The 23,412-nt window shown below is 46.7% G+C and overlaps 1 protein-coding gene across 11 annotated transcripts in view; it reads right to left on the reverse strand.

Annotated features, from left to right (window-relative positions):
- Nucleotides 1-23,412, reverse strand: part of KIAA1217 — a 458,082-nt gene that overhangs the window by 307,946 nt on the left and 126,724 nt on the right. For 2 of the 11 annotated variants that reach the window (XM_079770399.1, XM_079770393.1), the window contains exon 1: nt 518-1,021. The exons of 4 other annotated variants lie outside the window; for them this stretch is intronic. In XM_079770399.1, the coding sequence (XP_079626525.1) occupies nt 518-587 (70 nt within the window). In that variant the 5' untranslated portion in view covers nt 588-1,021. Of the gene's footprint in view, nt 1-517; nt 1,022-23,412 lie in introns of those variants that run through there. 5 more of the 11 variants (XM_079770391.1, XM_079770400.1, XM_079770397.1 and 2 more) reach the window with 5 other exon arrangements.

Raw genomic sequence — 23,412 nt, forward strand, 5'->3', positions numbered from 1 at the left:
ACCTATCATCCAGATGTGCATGGCTCCCCGGCTGCTCTGATCTGTACAATGAAACATCCCCAAACTCGGTGATTTAACTCGCAAACACCACAACACTGGCATCCACACCATGCATGTGCCTCATGACATCCCCCAGCCAATGAATGGAAATGCTGCCGCCCCAGCGAGAGCTCCAGAGCAACAACCGCTTTCTCCCGCGCCGGAGCAGCGAGGAGGAAAAGCTGCGGTTAGCGGCGCATTTGTCATTGCCTCGAGGTCCAGCAGCTACTGACTGCTGACTGTGCTCCAAATGGGACGGCACCACGCCACTTCCGAAAACCCTGCCGGAGATAAAGTAAAAATAATAAAAAAAAAAAAAAACAAGGAATCACAGCTCTCCACTCGGTTTGGAAAACGCGCCACCCCGAGAAATAACTCCTTTTCTTTGCCCTGCGCCCTGTCTCCGCTTATGAAACGCAGCAAGCGGCCAGGGACGCGCGTAGCCGTCACTCCATCTTTGAATGAGTCTGTTCCTTACCCCGCGTGTGCCTGCCGTCCGCCGAGGGAGGCAGGCTGGGCTCGCGTTCCCGGCTTTCCGGTTCTTCCATTGTCCCTGCCGGCAGCACGGACGCCCCTCCGCTCTTTAAACTTCCCAGCGCAGGTCTGAACGCTCTCAGAAAGCGCCTGGAAGGGGATCCGGGGTGGGGGTGGGAGGTGGGGGGGAGGAGACGGTGCGAAACCCCACCCCAAACTACTCTCCCCTCCCGTGCGAAGTCTCTCGGGCTGGAGAAAAGTGCATTCCAGCGCGGGGCCTCCCCGCGTCTCCGTGCGGCGCCCCCCGTCCGCGCTCCCGCCCGCGGACAGTCCCGGAGCGACCGGGGCTGCGCTCCCAGCCGCCGCCGCCGCCGCCGCCGCCCCCGCCCCCGCGCCGCGCGCTCCCGAGGCCCCAACAGGTGACGGGCCTCCCGCCCGGGGACACTGGCCGCCTGTGTCCACCTCGGCCAGCCGCTGGGACTTCGCGGCCCCGGGGGTGGGAAACACTTCACAGGGATCACCGGCGCGAACCTTCTGGTCTCTGTAATCTCAGGCACTGAGTCAGCTTCCCACAGAGGCTGCTACACATATTTATAAACAGCCAACTGCTGAACGTACCAAATTTCAGTGAAATCCCTTAAACTTTTTTTTTTTTAAAAAAAGAGTGTATGCTGAATGTTGTTAAGTAAACACTTTCTGGCACTACTTGGAGCCTGATTAGCATACACAGAGGTGGTTTATTTTTGACACGGTCCATTTCAAGCACTTTAACGAGGCTTTAAAAAGTCTGTACTCATTTGCCTACACTTTGACTCCGGACCTTTCCCCAACACACACACACACACACACACACACCGTGGATCACAGCGCTGAAAAGTACACTTAGTTAAATCAACCTTCTGACTCTCTCAAGTTAATTAGTTTACGGTATCTGAAAAGCAACTAAAATGCTTTACTTTGGATGGGCAGAGGTATGTTCGACTTACTTTGTCTTTTTAAACTACCTACAAATATTTATTTTGTTTTCTGCCCAGTCCTTGAAAAACTGGCAAATTTCCCAGAAAGTGAAAATAGGCACAATGTTCACAAAAAAAGAATGGAAAAATAATCTAAGCACCATCAATATCTAAAAGTAGTACAACCACTAGTAGGAAGAATGTGATATTGTGAGGTGTAGTGGGCCCCTTCAGTTGAGGGGGGGGGAAGAGGACAATGGTCAGCCTGCTGACCATACCTTGACCCAGTTTACAATCAGGCAAGGCTTTAGATTAATTTAGATAAAGAATTCGTGCAGAACAATGGCTGGCCTATCCTCCAGATTCTGACCTTGGGTCCCCGTGTGTTTGGCCGTGTGGGGGACATATTTTGGCCATTTAGGGCAAAAAGATGCGGAAGCCCCTAATGGACAAAGGATATAGACCAAAAGGAAAGTGGACATGCCAGGGAGTGAGCTGAACTCACAATGGAAAGGGAAGAAGAAACTCCTAACAGGACTTTTCCTTTAAATCTAAGATGCGGTGAATCTCCTATGAAAGCATGCATGCAATTGGGTGGACAGGGCAGGTAACTCAAGGTCTCCATGATTTTGCAACGGAATTAGTTGGTCATCTTGCTTTAAGGAGGATCTAATCTTACACAGTGTCTGTACTGTGGCCCTCAGGCAAATGCCAGATGAAACTTGTTTTAACCTTACTATGTCCTCAGGTTCAGGAGGGATCTGTGTCCAGTCCCCCAGGTCCAGATTATTCTGATCCTTGTATAGCTGTTGTTATTTGTCTTCAAATTGTTAATGTCAGAATATGGGGGGGGGGGTCTGATGAGGGGGGAGGGAGAGAGAGAGAGAGAGAGAGAGAGAGAGAGAAGAGAAGAGAAGAGAAGAGAAGAGAAGAGAAGAGAAGAGAAGAGAAGAGAAGAGAAGAGAAGAGAAGAGAAGAGAAGAGAAGAGAAGAGAAGAGAAGAGAAGAGGGGAGGGGAGAAGAGGGGAGGGGAGGGGAGGGGAGGGGAGGGGAGGGGAGGGGAGGGGAGGGGAGGAGGAGGGAGAGAAGAAGTTGCAATCCCAGAGTGTCAGTCTAAACCAGAGGTCCCTGGTCCTGGGGCTGGAACACCAACCCTATTTGCTTTGGTGTGTGAACAGCCTGCTCCTAGCAGCTCCTCCTTGTCACTTGACATAGCACAGAGACAAAACCCAGAGTAAAAGAGATAAGAGTGCACCTACAACAGACAGCACCCGGCCCTGCCCCAAGTGTGTGGGGGTTCCTAACTAGCTCAATCCAAGCAGAAAAAAATCCATTTTTAGATGCAGATGATACTTTCTTGGGGCTATCTGGAAAGTGTGAGCACAGCCCATCAGGGGCCCCAGATGGACATACTAGTAATGGGGGCAGCTCTCCCACTAGTTCTGAACTCCGTTTAGTTTCCAGGCAGCCCAAGGCACCCCCTCAGCAGACCGCGTGTTCAAACGGCTGGGACCCTCCTCTCCCCCATGGACAAAGCAGGCTGCCTCCTCTGTAGATATTCCTGAAAGCCAAACTCTATGTGGAATGCACAAAAGAGAAAGGCATTCCCAGTGAAGCTAACTGACATAAATCATCAAGGACCATGAAATCTGGACGTACTAGTATATCACAGCACAACATGTTCTCTTGAATAGTTCAACTTCCTGGCCATTCTATGCGGGAAAGCTTCTTTTGCACTGGTTACTAGCCCTTTGTTCTTCCTCCTTGAGGACAGGAATGGAAAACAATTTGAGAAGGCGCTGTATTAATGCTGTTGTTGCACTGACTCTACATTTCTCCCCAAAGTACACAGAACTTACTATAAACTTTTTGCTGAATGTCAGTTTTCTGAGAGGGGACTCTGGAAAACAGTAACTGAACTCTGCCATCGACATAAGCTCTCTAAGTCAGATCTTCATGAAAAATACTATTCTTGTCATTGCTGTTGCTGTAGAGATGTTTTCTGGAAGAAAACTATTTGAAGTACACCATGCTTTTCGGTTTAATGTAATTTCTGGGTTTAAAAATTGCCATTATAAACCAATCTGCCTACTGCTATCCTTTGAAATTTGCTGTGAAAGGCAGAAGAGAAGCGGGAAAAACTTGAAATTTGATTTTCCTCCAGTTATATAGAGAACTACAATAATGATACCAGGGGCTAAATTTTCAACCCCATTTCTGTTAACCAAGGAAGGTGCAAGACTATTTCTTGGTTAATTGCCATGTTGGCAATTCATGACTCAAAATAAACTAACACACCAAAAAAGTGTCATTTAAAAGGAAAGACAAGCCCGGCTGGTGTGGCTCAGTGGTTGAGCATTGGCCCATGAACCAGGAGGTCACAGCCAGGGCACATGCCCGGATTTTGGGTTCAATCCCTAGTAGGGAGCGTGCAGGAGGCAGCCAATCAATGATTCTCTCTCATCATTGATGTTACTATCTCTCCCTCTCCCTTCCTCTTCTCTGAATCAATAAAAAAATATTTAAAAAAATTAAAATAAAATAAAAGTAAAGACAAGTGATGGGATGAAAGATGGTGATTTTGCAGTCAGAGCTAAACTATTATAGTACTGGCTCCTTGTTGGTTTTTATAACACAACTTAAAGGGGCATCTATCATGATAGACATTAATCATAATTACATATGACTTCTCAACAGCCCAATTAAATTACAGGACTGTGGAAAGCATGTCAACCTCCTTTATGTAAGTTTTTCAAGAGAGAAATTATTGCTAGAACCAAGCATACATGGGATTACTCTGATACGTTTCATTTATTTTTTTTAATCCTAAGGATACGATAGCCTCAAATGACGACATTAGGACACAAAAGAAATAACCAATGCTTGCTGAGGTCATAAATGTGATTTTCAAAGGCACTGATGACCGTGAGAGAAAAACAAAACAAAGTGAAAAACAAACAAAACCAAAATGTTTCAACCAGAGACCTCATGTTTGATATGTTACATGTCTCCTTTCTAAGGGACACATTGCTGTGTGTCACCCTGTAACTCACCAATTAAGGACTTTTGACAACTGGGAAAACATTTGCTTACATGGATGATCTGGTGATTGAAATGTAGGGTCTTCAGTCCTAGTGTTGCCAGCAGTGTGTCAGCTGGCTAGGGTGACCTTATACTTAAACGTAAACCAAAGGGCTGGCGACAGAGAACGGGGACACTATTAATATGACGGTAAGACAAGATGCAGAAACCACTGCCGTTCCTGGCAGCCCAGCCCAGATGGTCACCCACGTGTAGTCCAAGATAAGCCCGGGTGCTCCTCAAGTTTCCGAATGTGAAATGAGCATAACAGCGCTGTCTGAGTTCCCCACACAGACCTCACCAGAGAAGTTTAAGCACTAATTAAAGGTGTGAACCTCATTAGCGCTGTATGACAAGCCTCCCCAACAACTTCCCATCAGGAAACACAAATTGCACAGTATGATATTCTGCATGATTCAAAACAGCATTTTAAACCAGGTCACCATTTCCATCTTGAGCGTTCTCTCCAGTAGGTAACCGATCTTCCTGCTCTTCCTTGCAGTCCTTAAAGTCCCAGCTGCTCCGAGGAGAGCCGGCTAGCCAAGAGAAGTGAGGTGGCCCCAAGTCCCCACCTCTCCAGTCTCTCTATTTCGATGTCTTGGAACTTTCTTCCCACACCCCATACAAATTCCTCATGCGGTTATAAATATGAACTGCACTTAGAGCCAATGTGTTAATACTTTAAGCATATCTGCTTTCTTTTCAAGAGACTCCATTGAAGTCCCTTTTATCGGGGGTTCTTTTTATCTCTGTTAACTTGAAAGATGCCGGAGAGCAAAGTCCACGTCTGCAAAACACCGGAGCTGGGGCTGCCATGTGTGCAGCAGGTCGGGGAGGAACCCACGCTCAGCTCTGCTTCCTGGCCACCGAAGACCACGTCTGGAGTCCAGGTGGCAACTTTTAAGTGCAAATTGCAATGGTATATCCTGGAGTGAGCTAAACCCTGGCATGTCCCACCGAGTTCCCAAAGGCCCAGGATCGAATCCGTGAGAATGCGAGAACTTCCACAGACACAAGCACCCTGCTTGCTTCCTCGCGGAACCCTTCCAAATGAGAGTGTTTGATGGGGCCTCACTGGAAAGGGGTTTCCCTGGCCTTGTATTCTGCCCCGGCCCTTCCCCACATGCCCTTCCTCAGAGCTACAGTGAGCTGTGCAGGGGGCACAGGAGCCATGGGGAACAAGTCCCAGCGCCATGAAGTCGGGACCATGTGGTTCACATCTCCAGACTGCATGCCCTCATTTTGCAAACTGAGGCCCAAAGAGTTCATTCAAGTCATGCTTCCACCTCTGCCATCTCCTGTCAGCCTTCACTCCGTTACACTTGCTGACGACTTAGGACCTTTTATCCTCTTTTCTCACAACTGCCTAGGGCAGTGGTCGGCAAACCGAGGCTCGTGAGCTACATGCGGCTCTTTGGCCCCTTGAGTGTGGCTCTTCCACAAAATACCACATGCTGGCGTGCACGTACAGTGCAATTGAAGGAGTACCCTAATCCTACCTAATAATAGACAAATATGCAAATTGACCGCACCTTCGCTATGCCCAAGCCACGCCCACCAGCCAAACCACGCCCACCAACCAGTCAGGACGAGTATGCAAATTACCCCAACAAAGATGGCGGCTAATTTGCATATCAAGACAGCCTAGAAAGAAGCCAAGAGCTGCAGAAGGGAGCAAAGCTGCGGAGAAGCAAGCAAGCCGGGGGGGGGGGGGGAGGAGAAGGGAGGAGAGTGGGCCGGGGGACAAGGGAGGAGCGGAGGCGGGGCGGGGTAGAGTGCAGCAGGAAACCCTATTGCAGGATTTTTCCTGCAACGGGAATGCTAGTTAAGTTAATAACAATGTACCTACCTATATAGTTTAAGTTTAAAAAATTTGGCTCTCAAAAGAAATTTCAATTGTTGTACTGTTGATATTTGGCTCTGTTGACTAATGAGTTTGCCAACCACTGGCCTAGGGGATCCCTCAAATTATTCTAATTCCCTTTGCTCTGCTGAAATGGAGACTCAAGTCAGGGAAGGTTAAGGGAAGGGTATACCTATTTTCTAAAACCCCTCTCTTCTCAACCACGGATTTGGGTCTGGGACTAGATCTGGTCCTCTTGGGGGGCACTGCTGTACAAGCTGTTCATTGAGCCCTGGAGTGTGCTGTGTGCCGGCCTGTGCGCTGGTTCTGTGATGCCACGAACCTCCCAGGTGGGCAGGGCTTCCCTGAGGAGATGAGGCTGGGATCAGTCATCACTGATGAGGGAGAGGAGCCTGGATGTGGGCAGATGAGGGGAGGAGCCTGTGAGGTGAGCCAGGGTGTAGGCATGGCCGTGAAGGCTGGATGTGGTGGTGGTGCATGCAACCCAGGGGTGGGGTTTGCGGGCTCTGAGTGCTCGGCCCTGGAGGTGAGCTTGATCCAGCAGAAAGAGGGGTCTGTGCCAGGGCCCTGGGGTTCTGGAGGGCGGAAGAGAGGATTTCCTTCATTGTTTCTCCAGAACCTTTGCTCTCCCCTGCCCCCAGCGCTAGAACTCAGAGCTCTGCACCTCCCCTACCAGGGCAGGGGAAACTCATTTGAAACTGGACGATGGCCTCTAGATGCTTCTCTGCCAAATGAACTCTAAAATAGGTTTTGTTTCAATAACTCATCTAGTTTTTGTGTTTTTTCACTTTTTCGTCAGTTCTTAGCCTTGCAGGGGTCCTCAAACTTTTTAAACAGGGGGCCAGTTCACTGTCCCTCAGACCGTTGGAGGGCCAGACTATAGTTTAAAAAAAACTATGAACAAATTCCTATGCACACTGCACATATCTTATTTTGAAGTAAAAAAACAAAACGGCAAAAACACCCGCATGTGGCCCGCGGGCCGTAGTTTGAGGACGCCTGCCTTAGTGAGTAGTAGTCATGAACTTTGTTGTTAAGAGAGACACAGACAATAGCGCACGGAAGGCTCATTGCGAGTGCATGCCTTCCCTTCCACCGCTGGAGGCTGTGCGCAGTGACTAAGAGAAGGTGCGGGGTGGGCTGGGCCATCCCACACACGGAGTGCACGCTGTGGGCACTGCGAGGGCGCAGGGGCTCCTTGGGCAATGGGGGTTCTGAGCATGTGTGTGTGCGTGCGGGGGGCGGGCTCCTAAGGTGCGGGGGCTGCTGTGGTGGGGATGGGGCAGGTGGTCCCAAGGGCCCCGGGCTCCGCAGGTGCGGGGGCTACCGCAGCACAGTTCCACCTGGAACCTCTGCTCTCCAGCTTCCCCTCACACCCACGCACCCTCTAGTTTTATCGTCGTTTCTTGAAAACCAATCATGTGCTCCTGAACTTAAGTATTTTTACAGTGAGCTCATTTTCTCTCCCCACTGCAGTCCACGGAATGTAAGGGGAGGGGAGAACTTCTGTTCCGGGCAGATGGGAAGAGCAGTTTTCCTGAGGAAGGATCTGCTTGCTGGAGCCGAGTGGGAGGGCGGAGTGCTGAAACTGGGGCGGTGGAAGAAGACCCCCCCCACGCCCACCACCCTGCACTGACCAGCTCTTCTAGGGCTCAGCTTCTCTGACTTTTAGCCACGAGCAACTTTGTGTTTGTCTCATGTGCTCCTAGATCTTTACATTCATTATTTCCCAAATTATGCTGTTTTCTTTAAATACACCCTTTTGTAAACTTAGCAATTGCTTTTTTTTTGGTTCTGAATCCTCACTGAGGATTTTTTTCCCCCATTGATTTTTAGGGAGAGTGGAAAGGAGGGGAGAGACAGAGAGAGAGAAACATTGATGTGAGAGAGACACATAGATTGGTCGCCTCCCACACACTTCTGAGACTGGAGCAGGGATCGAACCTGCAACCAAGGTGTGGGCCCTTGACCTGAATCGACCAGAGACCCTTTAGTCTGAGGGCCCACACTCTATCCACGGAGCCAAACTGGCTAGGGCTAACTTAACAATTTCTTGACTGGAAGGCTGAATGAGATAAAATTTAATTAGAGGTCAGGTCAGGGTGTCCTAATACAATATTAGGAGTCTACTCTGTGTAACATGACTGAATTCATAAAAGTGAAAAGGACATGATAACCAGTAGTTTCTACCTGCCCCACCCCCACCCCCCATATACACATTCCCTATTCCACGTATACCTCTGCCCAATGTGCATAAGGACCCCAGGACCTTGGTCAGTGACAAAATGGTGTACAACGTGGCATAGCGGACCAGAGAGGAACTGATCATATTCCAGACTTGCCCTGCTCACAAGCCCCTGCTGAGGAACAGCTTCTTGGCGCCACCCAAGCCTCACCTTGGTCCTGTCTGCAGGGATCGGCTTGAAGGTGAAGAGCGCAGGTGCTCTGGGCTGGGGTGGGGCTAAGAGACCCCGTCAGATCTTCCCTCTTTTTTCTTAAGGAATATGAATGAAACGTATGGAAAAGGGATGCAGGTAGGGGTGACCAACAGACCTGGTTGCCCAGGACTTCAGGTGTCCCCAAGTTGCAGAAATTTTGGTGCTAAAACTGGGAAAGTCCTGGGAAAACTTGGTTCAGTTGATCACCCCAAATGCAGGCAGTACAGGCAAAAGCCGAGACCCACAGAGGCATTAGCAAGCAACAGCCCTGAGGCAGAGAGAGCAGGAGCAGCAGCAGGCAGAGAAAAAAGCAGGCAGCTGGGGACAGTGAGTAAGGGACAAAGACAGATCCCTGCTGGTTTCGCAGAGTTGCTGTCATCCTCATGTAACTACTGCTGTGTCCAAGAACCATGCTCAACTGTTCAGAGCCTGGAGAGGCCATTCCTGTTCTTCCCACTTCCGCATATCAACAACAACCCAACCCATGGGCAGGCCTATTCCTTGTCACCTAAACAGGTCCCAACCTGTGAAAAGCAGGACATTCATGCAGAGAATGTGCAGAATCACTTCTGAAATGAAGTAAGTTATGAATATGTTTTGGTTCATCTTCAAAACACACACAATGTTCTTAGTCTTATCTTTTTAATGATTTAATTAGTTAAAAATTCCTCTTGGTCATAAGCTTTCATAGTACAATGATTTATTTTAAGAGGTTCCAAAAATTCTAAAGGTAAGTTTATGTAGACTGGATTCAGGAAAGGAGTAAAACCTAAGGAAAAGGAAACAGTGAAAATTACCTTGTTTAGGTCAGTATTTCTCAAACTTCAACAATGCTTCCTGCCATCAAATTGATACATTATATTAGTATTAACTTCATATCTATACTGTTGTTAAAAGTATGGGCTTGATAAACAATTATATGTTTTCTTACATACAATATAGTAAATATAAAACTTTTTAAAAAGTAAAATGTTTTGTTCATGTGCCTCTTAAAATTGCCTCGTACAACTGCAGTCTGGAGTACTGATTTATGCTAAAGATTCCTCTGTCCCATCATTAATGCACACCTTCATTTGTTCAGAAAATTGTTGAGCCCTAACTTGCCATTGGTGGATGCTACAAATGCTGGCGTTGATAAGACAAGCCATCAATGTGTGAACATTTATCATACTGCACAGTACTTATTTGCTTATATGTGAGCCTGTCATTAGATTATGCGCTCTCAAAGGAGTAAGATAACTTTAGTCATCTTTAAATCCCCTCATGCCAAGATATGAGAAAAAAATTTTGCATGGTGGGATTAATGAAAAAAAAAAGATAAAACCATGGATTAAGAAGATACTATCTATATTCACTTAGAGAAAGAAGAGTTCTAATGGAGATATAAACAAAGAGCAAAGGAAGATTGAGCAAGCACATTTGTCAAGAACAAGAAAGGCTTGGGAGAAAAGGTGACATGTGCTCTCAAAGAATGAATAGAGTTTTATCAGGTGGCTCACAGGGGAAGGAGTATTTCACCCCAGGGAACCCCAAGTATAATAGCCAATGCCTGGAGAGAGTGTGAGTGTGGTGTGCGTGCTGGGGGCTGTGGGGGTGGGGAATGGGGAAATACCAATGGCATAAAGTAAAGATATTTTTTAAAAATTTATAGTGGGGACAAGGATTGGCAGATTGATAAAATAAATAAGGGCCATTTTTGAGGATTCTTGTATTTCAAATTCTTGTATCCTTTTTTTTTTAAATAAATCTTTATTGTTCAGATTATTACAGGTGTTCCTCTTTTTTTTTTCCCCCATAGCTCCCCTCCACCTGATTCCCCACCCCACCCCATGCCCTTACCCCCCCCCCCCCGCCACTGTCTTCATCCATAGGTGTAAGACTTTTGTCCAATCTCTTCCCACACCCCTCAGACCCCCTTCCCCCTGAGAATTGTCAGTCCACTCCCTTTCTATGTCCCTGATTCTATTATATTCACCAGTCCATTCTGTTCTTCAGACTTTTTATTCACTTGATTTTTAGATTCACTTGTTGGTAGGTATGTATTTGATGTCTTTTTGTTGTTCATAATTTTTATCTTTACCTTTTTCTTCTTCCTCTTCTTCTTCTTCTTCTTCTTCTTCTTCTTCTTCTTCTTCTTCTTCTTCTTCTTCTTCTTCTTCTTCTTCTTCTTCTTCTTCTTCTTCTTAAAGAATACCCTTCAGCATTTCATGTAATCCTGGTTTGGTGGTGATGAACTCCTTTAGCTTTTTCTTGTCTGTGAAGGTCTTTATCTGACCTTCAATTCTGAATGATAGCTTTGCTGGGTAGAGTAATCTTGGTTGTCGGTTCTTGCTGTTCATCACTTTGAATATTTCTTGCCATTCCCTTCTGGCCTGCATCGTTTCTGTTGAGAAATCAGCTGACAGTCGTATGGGTACTCCCTTGTAGGTAACTAACTGTTTTTCTCTTGCTGCTTTTAATATTATCTCTTTGTCTTTTGCCCTTGGCATTTTAATTATGATGTGTCTTGGTGTGGTCCTCTTTGGATTCCCCTTGTTTGGGGTTCTGTGCGCTTCCTGAACCTGTAAGTCTATTTCTTTCACCATGTAGGGAAAGTTTTCTGTCATTATTTCTTCTAATAGGTTTTCAATATTTTGCTCTCTCTCTTCTTCTGGCACCCCAAAAATTCAGATGTTGGTATGCTTAAAGTTGTCCCAGAGGCTCCTTACACTATCTTCATATTTTTGGATCCTTTTTTTCTTTTTGTTTTTCTGGTTGGGTGTTTTTTGTTTCCTCATATTTCAGATCTTTGGTTTGATTCTTGGGGTATGTTGATCTACAGTTGAGTTTCTGCATATTCTTTATTTCAGACAGTGTATGCTTAATTTCTGACTGGTCCTTTTCCATTTTTTTGGCATTCTCATTAAGGTCCTTGAAGGTCTCATCAAGTTTCTCAGCGGTTTTTAGAAGATTCTTGAGTAACCTTATAAATGTGGTTTTGAACTCTATGTCGTCTCGTAGTTTGCTTTCCTTCATTTCTTTCATTTGTGACATGTTTCTGTGTCTCTGAATTTTGTCTGCTTCCCTGTGTTGATGGAGCGGCTTTGTGTGGTAGGTGACCTATAGGGGCCAGTAGCTCAGCCTCCACAATCACCTGAGGTGGATGGTCTTGGTATACCCCTTTGTGGGCTGAGTGCAAAGTCTTGGTGTAGTTAAGCCTTGATTGCTGTTGGTACACTGGGAGGAATTGTCCTCCAGGCCAATTGGCTGTGGGAACCTGCTGTGTTTATAATGGAAGAACTGCTGCACTGGAGACACGCTTATGGTGCAGGACTTGTTTCAGTGGGGCTTTGGTGCTCACTGAGTCTGCCTCTTGAGTGTGTCACTTATGGATGTAAGGAGTTGAAATCTGTGTCTCATACTGATCACTAGGTACACTGGCTTCTGGATCTCCAATGGGGTGCAGGTCAGCTACTGTCTGAGGCCACTGAAGTTACAGTGAGAACCACAGTCCTCTCCTCCCTGCTTGGGGCTTGGAGGCTTTGGAGCTGTCTGAACCGGGTTGCAAGTTTGCTAGGTTATGCTGCGATAGTGAAGGCCATTCATATGCAAAAGCCGCTGCTTGGAGCTTGGGTGGGTTTGGAGGTTGTGCGGGGCGGGGTCTCAGGGAATCACTAGGCTAGGGCGTGGCAAACAGCAATGGCTGGCAGCCAGCCATCCCGCACCTCCAACCGCATCCCCGCGTCTCGCGCCCCAGTGCAGTTAGCAATTATTCCTGCGTGCAGCTCTGCAAGCAAGCCACCCTCACTTTCTGACCCGATGGCAGACAGTCCAGCTTCTCCCCATAAGAGTTTGGGTCCCGTGCGTCTCCCCAGAAACTGGATTTCAGAGAAATTGGGAGCTTATCTCCCTTCAGGTTGAAGAAAGCAACGCCTGCCGCCAGCCGGGATCCGTTGCCAGCCCGGATCGTGCGTGCCCCCGTACCTCAGCTTTTCAGCATTTGTGCACTGAATGCTCTCTTCTCTTTCCGTGCAGTTGTAGAACTTCCACTCAGCCAGCCCTCCTGTGGCTCTGGGTGATAGACATTTTGTCTTTTAGTTGTAGTTTTGAAATTGTTGTGCAAGGCTGCAATTTAGGTGTTTACCTACGCTGCCATCTTGGGTTCTTCTCTTGTATTCTTTTTTAAAAAATATATATTTTATTGATTTTTTACAGAGAGGAAGGGAGAGGGATAGAGAGCTAGAAATATCAATGAGAGAGAAACATCGATCAGCTGCCTCCTGCACGCCTCCCACTGGGGATGTGCCCGCAACCAAGGTACATGCCCTTGACTGGAATCGAACCTGGGACCCTTCAGTCCACAGGCTGACGCTCTATCCACTGAGCCAAACCAGTTAGGGCTAAATAATTCTTGTATTCTTGTATTTTAAATTGGATCCCGTAAACAACAAGGAGTGAAGGGGCCAAATCTGTGCTTTGGAAAAGTGATTTTGTTGGCATAAAACTGAGTGGTGGTGGGGAGGTGGGATGAGGGAGATGAGCAGCAGGGCAATTAGGAGCTGTGGGAAACTACTGCAGTCAAGGAAAATGCCCCTCCCTCCATTACCCCTCCTCTTCTCCGCTTCTCCATAGTGCTCATGGGAGCAGGAGGCCTGCAATCTGCCCACCCTGGTTTAAAAGTTATCCCAAGTTAAAGCTCATTCATTACACACAAGTTCGAGTCACTGTTCTACCAAAACTATGTAGATGATCAATCACATCAGCATCTATGTTTATCCAAAAAAATAAACATCATCAGCCCCAGCCTGCTGGCAAAGTTGGTTGGAGCATCCAACCAAAAAGGTTGGGGGTTCCAATCCCTGTCAGGGCACATACATACGTGGGTTTCAGGTTCCATCCCTAGTCCCGGCACATGTGAGAGGCAACTGATTGATGTTTCTCTCTCACATTACTTCTCTCTCTCTCTCTCTCTCTCTCTCCAACGAAACATATCCTCAGGTGAGGATTAAAAAATAATGAATGCAGCAAATGTGGTCTGGTGAACAAGAAATCCAAAAATAATCAAACAGAGACAGGAAGCTAGTAATTCACCAAGTGTGTTGGGGAGCACAGGAGACTTGGTTGGAAAGTTGTAAGGAGGACATTCTGAGAAAAGGGAAGTGTGTGGAAGGCCACCTGCCCTGTTTATCGGAATTCTGACTTATTTAGGGGAGTGTTGAAGGAGGCGCCCCTAATTATTCCTTGACCTTTCCAAACAAGTCTGTGCACATGCAGACCCCCAGGTGTTTATTGGAATCCTTATGCTTAATCCCTGGATGCCCTTGCCTAGAAGACAATGTAAACACATGTGTCCTCCCAAGATTACTCACCTACTGATTGTATCTAAAGATAAAAATTCTGATAAAAGCTTAACGAGGCAGGCAATGGTGGCTGCCTGGTCACTTCAGCCAGGCCATCCCTTAGCCTCTCTTTCACAGCAAACATTGTGTCGGAGTAATCCATTCATCCATCGTTCAGGCACTGCTGGTCAGCCCTGGCACAAGTGCTGTTTTATTCAAGTTCTCCATTTATGTGGACGCAACCTCATGCTCACTCTTGAGCTGTGTGATCCTGGATATGTGGTTATTTAACCTCTCTGAGCCCTGGGGTATCTCATCTGTAAAATGAAGACTTTAGGCTAGATAAACTCTGAACCTCTCTCAATCTCACCTAATAATAGACAAACATGCTAATTGACCGTACCTTCGAGACACCCACAGCCAATCAGGAGTGAGTATGCAAATTAACCCAACAAAGATGGTGGTTAATTTGCATACACAGCCACCAAGCGGCTGGGGGCTGGGCAGAATGCCTGCATCATCACCATGGCAACGTTCCACCCCGCCCCCGGCCACTCTGGGCCTCTGAGCAGTGTAGGAAGGTGGAAAGGCGGTTCCGGCCAGAGCGAAAGTGGTGCTGGCAGCCAGGGAAAGGAAGGCCCATTCTGGCACGAATCTTCGTGCATTGGGCTTCTAGTTGTAATATGATATTCCAGTTCTCTTACAACAGCTTTCCCAGACAACCCAGGTTCACCTGCGTAAGGGCAGATAACACATGTTGGGGCCTCTTCCCTCCCTAAGCAGCTCTTCCATCTGCTGCCCCAACTGTTCTAAAGGCAGGGAGTAGCGTTAGCTTCGCTTTGTCTTGGTGGTCTTCCTTCAGTGCGAATGCTGACTGTACATACAAGGCTGCAGGCTTGTGGTGTTTGAGGCCTCACCTTTACACAGAAGTTGAGGAGCGGAGCGCACACTGAGCTCTAAGGTAAGGGGAACCACACGGTTGGGCCATCCTGAGCCGAGACTATTTCTGCAAGCGTGTCAGCATGGAGAGAGCATAGGCTCCGAGTCCCAGCCCCTGTCTCTGCTCCTCCCTTGCCACCTGTGCAAACTTAGGCAGGTACTTCAGTTTTTCTACTTATAACCTGGAAACAATAATAGTACCTATCTTACAGGGTTGTTGCGAGGATAAAAGAACAGTGCCTGGCACGTTGGAAGTGCCATATAAGTGTGGTAAGTGAATAAATAGAATGCGATAGACAGTTCTATCAACCTTGGTTAAAAGATGATAAACAGACCTTTATCATCCCCACGTGAGTCATGATCCCCAAGGCAACCCAGACATGTGACTAAAGCTGTTGGGTTTAAGTAGAAAATGCCTGGTGGACAGATCAGCAAAATCCATTAGTGTTCATCAGTTCACTCCAACAGTGATATTCCCTCTCCGCTTCACAGGGAATTTATTTTGGCACTTTCCTTCAGTGCTTGCAGTGCTCTGCACAAAAGTAAAAATGCAGTGACCTCAGTAATCTAAACATAATAGAAATATCAAGAATAGATTTGAATGAGGCATGCCCAGTGGTATTAGATTTGCAACACTGCTTGGGAAATGAGAACACATAGAAATTCAGACATCTGCTGGGGAAGATCTTGGCCTCCCCCACCCCACCCCCCCATCCCCCGCCACCCTGCTCCCTGTTAGAAAGACTGGGAATCCCCACCTCACCCCATTAGTAACCTTTCAAAAAAAAGAAGAAGAAGAAGAAGAAGAAGAAGAAGAAGAAGAAGAAGAAGAAGAAGAAGAAGAAGAAGAAGAAGAAGAAGGAGAAGAAGGAGAAGAAAGAAAGAACAGACCTTTGTAACCAAAGCATTTCTACTCTATGTTGACGTCAAAATCCAATGAACACAAAATCCCTGCGCACACAAAGAGAATTAGCTAGAGAACTCCGCACAGCTGGAGGGGGAGGATGAAAGGGCAGGAATCTGATAAACATATTACTCACTGCTAATGGGACTCTTAAACACAGTCAATACAGATTCCTAACACGTTTAGGAGGAGACTGTCACCTCAGGGCTAGCTGCACAAAAGGAAATTTAGATGTTTAGATATTCACTTAACAGTTCCACAGACCAGTTGGGGTGCCCGCAAGACCCTCCCAGGGACATACTGGGAGGAGTGATGGAGTGAGGGTGGATGGAGCTGGACAGGTGGTGGTCTGTGCACTCAGTGTGCGGAGAGCTTGACCTTTATCCTGCCAGCATTGTGGAGCCAGACACGGGGTACAAACAGCTGTGATATGATCATATTTGTGTTTTAGATAAATCTGTGTGGAGAATGAATTTGACAGAAGCAAAAAAGGGACTACACCAAACTGACTATTATAATACTACAAAAGATGTCAGAATCTAAACTAAGGAGGTAGTTAAGTTAAAGAAAAATAACTACACAGAGTTGAGAAAAACTCAGGGATAAAATTGGCATGGTGTAGAGATGAATTGAATGAGGGGTAGCAGAAGCTGGGAAGATGACCCTGTTCAGCTGGGCAAACCCAGGTGACACATCAAATCCCACCCAGATTGTGCCCTGGCTTAGTTTGGTCAGTGCCACCACAAACAGACCCAGCTATTTTCAGAACAACTTCATCGCTCTGATAGAATGCTGTTGGCACATTCTCTCAGTGCCAGCAACTCAGCATTGCATTTTCCAGGCAAAGGGAAAAAAATCAACATTCTTCCAAGATGCTCTTTTTTTCATAAAGTTAGGAATGGCTCTAGGCACATCACATAGCATTAGTTTTGTATTATATGCAGTTTGATGGATGACTGTGTGTCCAATTAGAAATAATTGTCAGGAAGTCTAATGGCCATTGATCAAAAAGACGCTGTATGTGTAAGTTATAAAGAAAGGATGTGACAGAAAAATTAGGATTCAACTGAAGATGTGGTACTCGGGTAGACCCTTTTACAATTCTAAAATTCCTGTGCCTTGCGGTGTGTTCAATTCACCTTGGGTGCAATCTCTAGACCTCTGTGCAGACTTTTTGGTTTAACTCCAAATCATAATGAAATATATCAGATGTTATGCCCAGCACTAAGCACAGTGCCTGGCCCATATTAGTCCAGAAATATCTGTCGGATAAATGAATGAAAGGAAAGGCATCCGTGGACGGATTCAATCCCCAGAGTCTGAAGCCTTACCCAGGAGGAAGCAAGAGGCTACGGAGAGAAGCGCAGCATTCTGCACCTCCTCCTGGGATCCCGGCACCTCTCAGGCTGGCTTTGGGGCCTATGATCTGCCTGCACCCGAACTTTCCCACCTTTTCCTTAATTATGTCACTTACTGCAGAGTTAGAGCAATGGAGGACTCCCTGGGGATGAGAGACTGTAACCAGTAGGAACCCAAACACTTATTCAGGCATTTGGCCACTAGAGGGCAAGAGAGCCAAAAGCCTGCTTCTGCATGTCTGTGGGGCCCTCCGCAGGGTGGCAACTTCCATGCTTCCTATGTGGCATCCTCAGCATTTTTTTGTTTTGTTAGTTACTTTAATTAACTAACTAATTAATTAAATTACAGTTGACTTACAATATTATATTAGTTTCAGGCATACAACCTGTGATTAGACATTTATTTATTAACTAGAAGCCCAGCGTGTGAAATCGTGTGGCCCCGCCCTCCCACAGCAGCCTCACCTTGCTCACAGCCCCGCCCACCCGCGCCGGTGTCAAGTCCCTGCCCGGTGCCCGCACACTCAGCCTCCTGGTCACCAGTCTTTGGTTGTTAAGGTGTGACGGTGTCACAAGCAAGGGTTTTTATAAGAGAGATTAAAGGCCTGGTGCACAAAATTTGTGCACGGGGGGTGGGTCCCTCAGCCTGACATGCACTCTCTCCAATCTGGGAGCCCTCAGGGGAGCCCTCTCCAATTTGGGAGCCCTGATGGCTTAGGCCCACTCCTCGTGGTTCTCTGCTCTCTGCGGGGCCTGGCCGCTCCGCGCCCGCTGCCCAGAGGCCCTCCGCGGCCGGGGCGGAACACTTGCCTTGTCACCATGGTGACGAAGCAAGCATTCTGCCAGGCTGCTCATGCTGCCCGCTCTCAGCAGCCACCCCCCCAGGACTGGGGGACTCCGGCAGGGCTGAGGGGACTGGGCACTGCCATCTTGTGGCTATGGGTGCCACCAGCTTTGTGACAGAGTGACGGTTAATTTGCATATTGCCCTTTTATTAGATAGGATAGTCCCCAATCTCAGTATGGTAGGGTAGTTTCACCCCAGAACAATTTGAAATATTGACTTTTGGGAATACTTTCCTTTTTAGCTAGTAAACATTTAAAAACCAAAACAGGAAACAACCAGGACCATTTCCCCAGACTGACCAACCAGGACTCTGTAAGAAGCTGTGAGGCCGGACCTGCTCCTGACAGCAGCCAGCTGTGCCCAGAGGCCCTTGGCTGCAAGCAGGAGAGCAGGTAACATGCAGGAAGCCCAGTAAAAGTTGAGTTTCAGATAAACAATGAGTAATTTTTTAATATAAGTCTGACCCAATTGGGGGAAAAGTTTGTTATTTTTATTTGCTAAGTCTGGCGGCCCTCTCTGCATGGGTCACTTGCTCTTTCAGGATGTACCAGGTGACGGTCACTTCTCTGCCTTTGCTCACACTACCTCCCCATCTATGTTGCTCTTCATCTATTCACTTCTCCACCTGGATCACACTTCTTATTCAAGGTCGGGCTTGAATAGTATTTCCTGCTTCCTCTTCAGTGCCTGTGGGGCCATGTTTACCTGTGTGGTGTAGCATTTATCACACCTGCTTAGCATTCCTGGAAAGTGTGATTGTTCCATGGGATGGATGATTTGCAATGGGGGCCAGAGGGAGGGGACAGATTTGGATCACCTGGGAGGAGGGGTCATTATACGGGTTCTTCTATATGGGAGTAAGGACAAGGTTGGAAACCACCACACTAGATTTCCAGCCACTGAGGGGACTTGGGCCCTATTTATTCCTAATCTTTGTGTCCCTATGATTAGCACAGAGACTAGCTCCTAGCAGAAAGGCAACTCAGATTCATATTTTTTAAAATAGTCAGCTAAACTCTAGTTCTTTGTAAAAAAAAAAAAAAATCCCCCATGGTTCCCTTCCTGGCACATTTTACCTTTTGGTCTCCCTCTCCTCCCTCACCCACTTCTTCACCTACTTCGCGAAGGAGAATACTCACTTGATGATATGCTATCATCAGATTTTCTGAGCTTCCTACTTTCCAGGGATCATTTCACTCATCACCTTATTGGCTCTGCCACTCCCTGACCCCACCTCCCCTCTGTTTTTACTGGTTTTCTGTAGGTGGATGCCCCAAAATAAAACCCTTATCCCCCACTCCAACAGGGAATACCCAGAGGGCCCCCCAGGACATGGCAGGGTCACTGGCTGGCTCCCGCACAAAGGCCTGTGTGCCCAGTGCCTTGGAAAGGGCAGCTCACGGGCCCAGAGCCATCATCCAAGGACAATTCGAGCTTCAGTTTAAATAAGGACAAATGCTCCTGGACCATCTGCCTAATGCTGTTCAGGCAGGACCCAGGGTAAGAAGAGATGGCATCCTGAACTGGTAATTGAAGGGAGTTTAATAAAGGTACCTTAGTGTTGCCATAGGGGTGGGCGGGGTTCAGAACCTGTCACAAGGGAAGCTGCAGGAGGCCTGGGTTTCTTACTTTCCAGAGACCTGAAGGAGCAAGAGGAGGGAGCACTCACCCAGCCTGGTGAGGGAGTCCCTGGGAAGGACTGCCTGGCCCTGTGGCCTTGTCCAGAGGGACTTAGCCCACCCATGGTGACCCAGCAGGGAGGAGTGGGGGAGGGGACCCACCTCATTCTTCTTGATCTCTAGTTTTTGTTAATTGTTTGTTGAACTGAAATAAATAGCAAATGCACCCATTTTGGGGTAGAAGCACTCTTTTGTGACGAATAGAGAGTGATCCAGAAAGGCCCACTGACCAGTCCCCACTTCCGCTCTGGGCTCCTGGGACACCCAGTGTCTCCTGCCCTCTACCTGTTGTGGGGCATGTCGTGAAATCTGGGAAAATGGTGTGAAGCCCACAATGAGAGGGCACTGAGGAGCATGGAGGGAGAAGATGGCCCGAGAGAAAGACCTGGTGTCTAAAATTAATAGAGCGTTCCTGTGAGAAGGACCAGTGAGCTCTACAGATCCCTGGTCTGGGAGTTGAGCAGACAGTGAAAATAAAGGCCAGGATGGGCAGGCAAGTTTCATAGAAGAGTTGGCAACTTAGTTATAGTCTCCTTGGAGATGATGTTTAATAAAAACAAACAGTACTCCTTCCTTCAGAAGCTTTGTTGAGGGCTGCCTGTGCCCCAGGTCAACTACATCATGATGTGGGTTAAGCATGAGGTGTCCACAGTTTAATGATAATTGCTCTCAAGGAGCAATTACTTTGGCAGGAAAGCACATCTTTCTTTGATTTTCCAGAAAGAAGAGTTTTCCCCAACCCTCTGCCTCACTCCTTACCCTTTCCTACAGGGGATCTGTATGCCCAGCAATTCCAATTCTCTTTCTTTCTCTCTCTCTCTCTCTCTCTCTCTCTCTCTCTCTCTCTCTCTCTCTCTCTCTCCCTCGGCCCCATTTTGGAGAGAGGCCTAGAGAGGTCCACAGTGTCTGGAACTAGTGGAAAAGTTAGCTTAATTCTGGGGTGTAGCCCACTGTTGCCCTAACCCTAAGTAGTTCAGCATTGGCTTTATCAGTAAACAGGCCTTTTTAGTCTCTTTCTTACTCTTTTGTTTACCTTGTAATTTGCTCGGAATTTGGGTAGGAAAAGTGATATTATATATGAAACCTTTTTAAACCAGAAACCACCCCTTGGTGTGTTAGTCATTGTTTTAAATTCTTTACATGTGCTTTCATATTTAATCCTCACTACAACCCTAGGAAAAAGGTGCTGCTGTGATGATGATGATGATGATGATGATGATGCAAGTGAAGAACCAAGACTTTCATTAACTGGACAAAGGTCACACAGTTAGGAAGGGAAGGAGCTGAGATTTAAACTCCCAGTCAGACTGTAGAGCTCCAGCCGCTGCTGCCTCTGCTAGGATTTCCTTTGTGTTATAATCCTCTCTTCTGTTGTTGTTTTAGCCAAGTTATTTGAAATTCTCTTTAATTCAGCAAACTAAAGTACATGTTTGTGAGTATTCTTTTGGTTAAGAAAACACTGAAGAGGGAGAAAACACCAAGACAAAACAAATGGGCTTGTTGAGAGCTAAGATCTGCTCTAACACCTCAGATGTTAGGACTTGAGCACATTTTCTCATCTGCATTGACACAGAGCTATCTGGATCAGCGCATCTAGCAGCTCACTTATTTCCTCAAGGAGAGACCATTTAAGCCATCGCTTTTGTTCAGGCTTGATAACCACAGTTTAGAGAATTCTCTCTTATCGCTAAAGGAAGACAAGTATTATGTGACCTGACCTCGGAGAAGACAAAGTCTCTAATGCTGTTGTTATAACTCAGCAGGACAGGTGGTGAGTCCTACTCCTGTCTGCACAGGACTTGGCATCTGGACCACTGGTCAGTTGCTCACTGGTTAGAGCGTTGGCTCATGGACCAGAGGGTCAAGAGTTGGATACCTGGTCAATGGCATGTACATTGGTTGCAGGTTCCCCAGGTAGGGGCTCATGCCAGAAGCAACCAATTGATATGTATCTCCCCCTCCTCCCTCCCTTCCACTCTCTCTAAAAATCAAGGGAAAAAATATCCTTGGGTAAGGATTAAAACAAAAACAAAAACACAGAGCTTCAAGATTTGTGTGAGACAAGTAAAAAGTTCCCTGAGGGAGTTTTATTTTTTGAATTTAAATTGTTTCATTTGTTTATTAAACTTATTGGGGTGACATGGGTTTAATAGGGTCATATAGGTTTCAAGTGTACATTTTTATGATGTGTGATCTATGTATTGCATTGTGTACCCACCACCCAAAGTCAAATCATCATCCATCACCATATATTTGGCCTCCTTTACCCTTTAATACCCCCAACTCTCTTCCCTCTGGTAACCACCATACTGTTGTCTGTGTTTATGAGTTTCAGTTTTATATCCCATACATGAGTGAAATGATGTGGTTCTTAGCTTTTTCAGAGTTACTTCACTTAGCATAATATTCTCAAGGTCCATCCACGTTGTCATAAATGGTAGTATTTTATCTTTTCTTATGGCTGAGTAGTAGTCCATAGTATACATTCACCACATCTTCTTTATCTAATCCTCGATCAAAGGACACTTTGGTTGTCTCCATGTCTTGGCCACCGTAGATCCAGAGCTTTTTAGCCATTATCCATGTAAGCTTCATTAGCTTCCGAAGGTCTTGCTGTAAACACTACCCCAGCTATTGTTAATACTACTTCTCTGGTCACAAACCCAGAATGAATTCCTCGGGCTCTATGTTTTTCTCCAAGCCATTAGGGATGCGCTAGTCCTCACCTGGGTGTGACTTTTAGCACTGGTTGGAAAACCCTAGCACAGCCCCATGTCATCTGTCTCAAATGAGCTTCTCTTAGAAGCCTGGGCATGAACAGGGGGATGTGAAAGCACGGAACCTGTGGGGATGGCTTTGGAAAACAAGGTTGCAATGATTACTTCAGTGCCTCGGTCTTTGATTCTCATTTGGACTCCTTCTGCAGGAATTTCAAAACCGTAACTACCTCTCCTGAATGGAGAACTCTCCTATTGTGCCCATTAAATGGTTCTAACTCCTGACCAAATCAATCAGGTATAAAGGCGAGTCTTTAAGTCACTTTAAACAGAATAAAACTGTGCTATGAAAAAATAGACTCTTGGGGTGCAAGGTTGCCTGATAACTCTTGAAGAAGACAGCATGAGAAACCTACATCCTTGTTATCCTTTTATCTCTAGAAAATCAACTCTTCAGAGAATTTCACTTATATAGATTTCACGTTGTTTTCTTATAGATTCTATCCACATGGTAGCTAATTGCAGAGTTCTGGCTCGCATTTCCTGGAGTACGTGCCAAAGGATGGGAAGATGTTAAGAAAATAACTACTCAGCAGCCTGCCTACCCTTAAACATGACATCTTCAATAGCTTGTTCTAATTCTGGAAATCCTAGATAGCACTGGGGGGATGGGGGAACTTCTAGGTTATGTTTGTCAGTTGGGGCAACCCTGCTATGGGAAGTCAAAGCTCAGTGAGAATCCAATGCTGCTTCTAAAGCTCAGTGAGAATCCAATGCTGCTTATCTTTCTACCTGGAGT

The sequence above is a fragment of the Cnephaeus nilssonii genome (genome assembly GCF_951640355.1).
Source record: "Cnephaeus nilssonii genome assembly, chromosome: 1".
Lineage (NCBI taxonomy): Eukaryota > Metazoa > Chordata > Mammalia > Chiroptera > Vespertilionidae > Cnephaeus > Cnephaeus nilssonii.